This window comes from Acyrthosiphon pisum, chromosome A3 (assembly GCF_005508785.2).
Source record: "Acyrthosiphon pisum isolate AL4f chromosome A3, pea_aphid_22Mar2018_4r6ur, whole genome shotgun sequence".
NCBI classification, from domain to species: Eukaryota; Metazoa; Arthropoda; class Insecta; order Hemiptera; family Aphididae; genus Acyrthosiphon; species Acyrthosiphon pisum.
The window spans coordinates 4,065,960-4,067,271 of NC_042496.1; the positions used below are offsets into that span (position 1 = coordinate 4,065,960).

The following is a 1,312-nucleotide window of genomic DNA, read 5'->3' on the forward strand; positions in this document are numbered from 1 at the left end:
TGTTATAATTATTTATTCGATGTAGGGGTATCACACGGTGACAACACAATGTACGTTATAAAAACCCGATATGGAAATCCACACGACAACGTCGAAGACGCCAAGTTAATTCCAGTCATGGTGAACATGTGGTCGTCATTTGTCAAAACAGGGTAAGTTTATTATTTATATTATAGGTACCTACTACCGATCACCTATAATAGGCTATAGGTATATATTTTATTAGGTAGTACAATATTCTCATAGACGTCTTTCAAGTGTTTCTTTTCCTTTTAACTGAAAAAAAACTAATAAATCACCATTCAATTCCACGTTTAGGCTTGTTTAGAAATTAGAAGTAATTTTAAAAATATCAATTATTGCCGACATTACAAATTTGTTTAGGTAACAAACTGGTCAAGACGGACAAAATTAAAGAACGTTATATTGTCGAGTTTAACAAAAAAATGTAATTTAAAACTTTTAAGTAGACGTCGATGACTACATATTTACACTTATGAAAAATATTGGTCTATACATAATATTAAGTACAGTATATTGTATAATAACGTACTAAATACACATTTGTACATAATATACCTACACGTCTACACATATTGTTCCAGAGTTCCGGACGTAGGTAGCTCTGCAGTATGGTCACCGGTGTCAAAAAACCCTTCAGATCCATTAAAATTGATTAAGATCACACAGAATCAAACATTCGAACAGCAAGAATACTCAAATCCCGGCAACCATAATTTCTGGAGCACGTTGCCGATAACTGAGTATCACGCATAACCTAACCGTTAATCCGTCGAAAACCATAAACCGCAACAAATTATAAGGAAATCAGAAAAAAAGCACCTATTACCATTAGATAATTTTACTGATTTAGTTTATGCTTTAAAATTAGATAACTATCTACAAGGTAGAAAAATAAGTCAAAACCAAAATAAAAATATGTTATTTGTGTTATTTGTATTTAATTAAATATGTAGGTACTCAAAACAATTTGTACTTCTTTTTATACCTTTTTTTTTGGAACTGCAGTTGACGACGGCGCCGCGCTGCGTTAACAGCTTATTTGCATTACTTCTGCGAATACCCCATCGTTTATTATGTAGGTCGTAACATAACCAGTGATATGACATTATTACATTACAAATTGTTTGATACTCCCCGAATGTCTGCAACTGTAAATACTAGTCAGCAATTTTCAGAATTTCGCAAAATGTAATATATTATAAGATCATTGATACTTCCATATTATTAAAACGTTTAAACTAATACACATTAAGTATTAACATATAGTTTACTCGTAATGAATATCTTA

The 1,312-nt window shown here is 31.3% G+C and overlaps 2 protein-coding genes across 2 annotated transcripts in view; both read left to right on the forward strand.

Annotated features, from left to right (window-relative positions):
* LOC100569852 (esterase E4) overlaps window positions 1-1,312 on the forward strand; it is a 111,322-nt gene that overhangs the window by 55,971 nt on the left and 54,039 nt on the right. The window lies entirely within an intron of this gene.
* LOC100570344 (esterase E4) lies at window positions 21-954 on the forward strand. The gene is made up of 2 exons (XM_029491649.1): window positions 21-152; window positions 606-954. Exons 1-2 carry the CDS (start codon window positions 49-51, stop codon window positions 775-777), a joined length of 276 nt encoding a protein of 91 aa, XP_029347509.1. The 5' UTR covers window positions 21-48; the 3' UTR covers window positions 778-954.

Bases quoted from the DNA above. Each gene is read 5' to 3' on its own strand.
- LOC100570344 (XM_029491649.1), top strand. From the start codon at position 49: ATGTACGTTATAAAAACCCGATATGGAAATCCACACGACAACGTCGAA. The intron at 153-605 runs GTAAGTTTATTA...ATATTGTTCCAG, and splicing joins TCGTCATTTGTCAAAACAGG to AGTTCCGGACGTAGGTAGCT.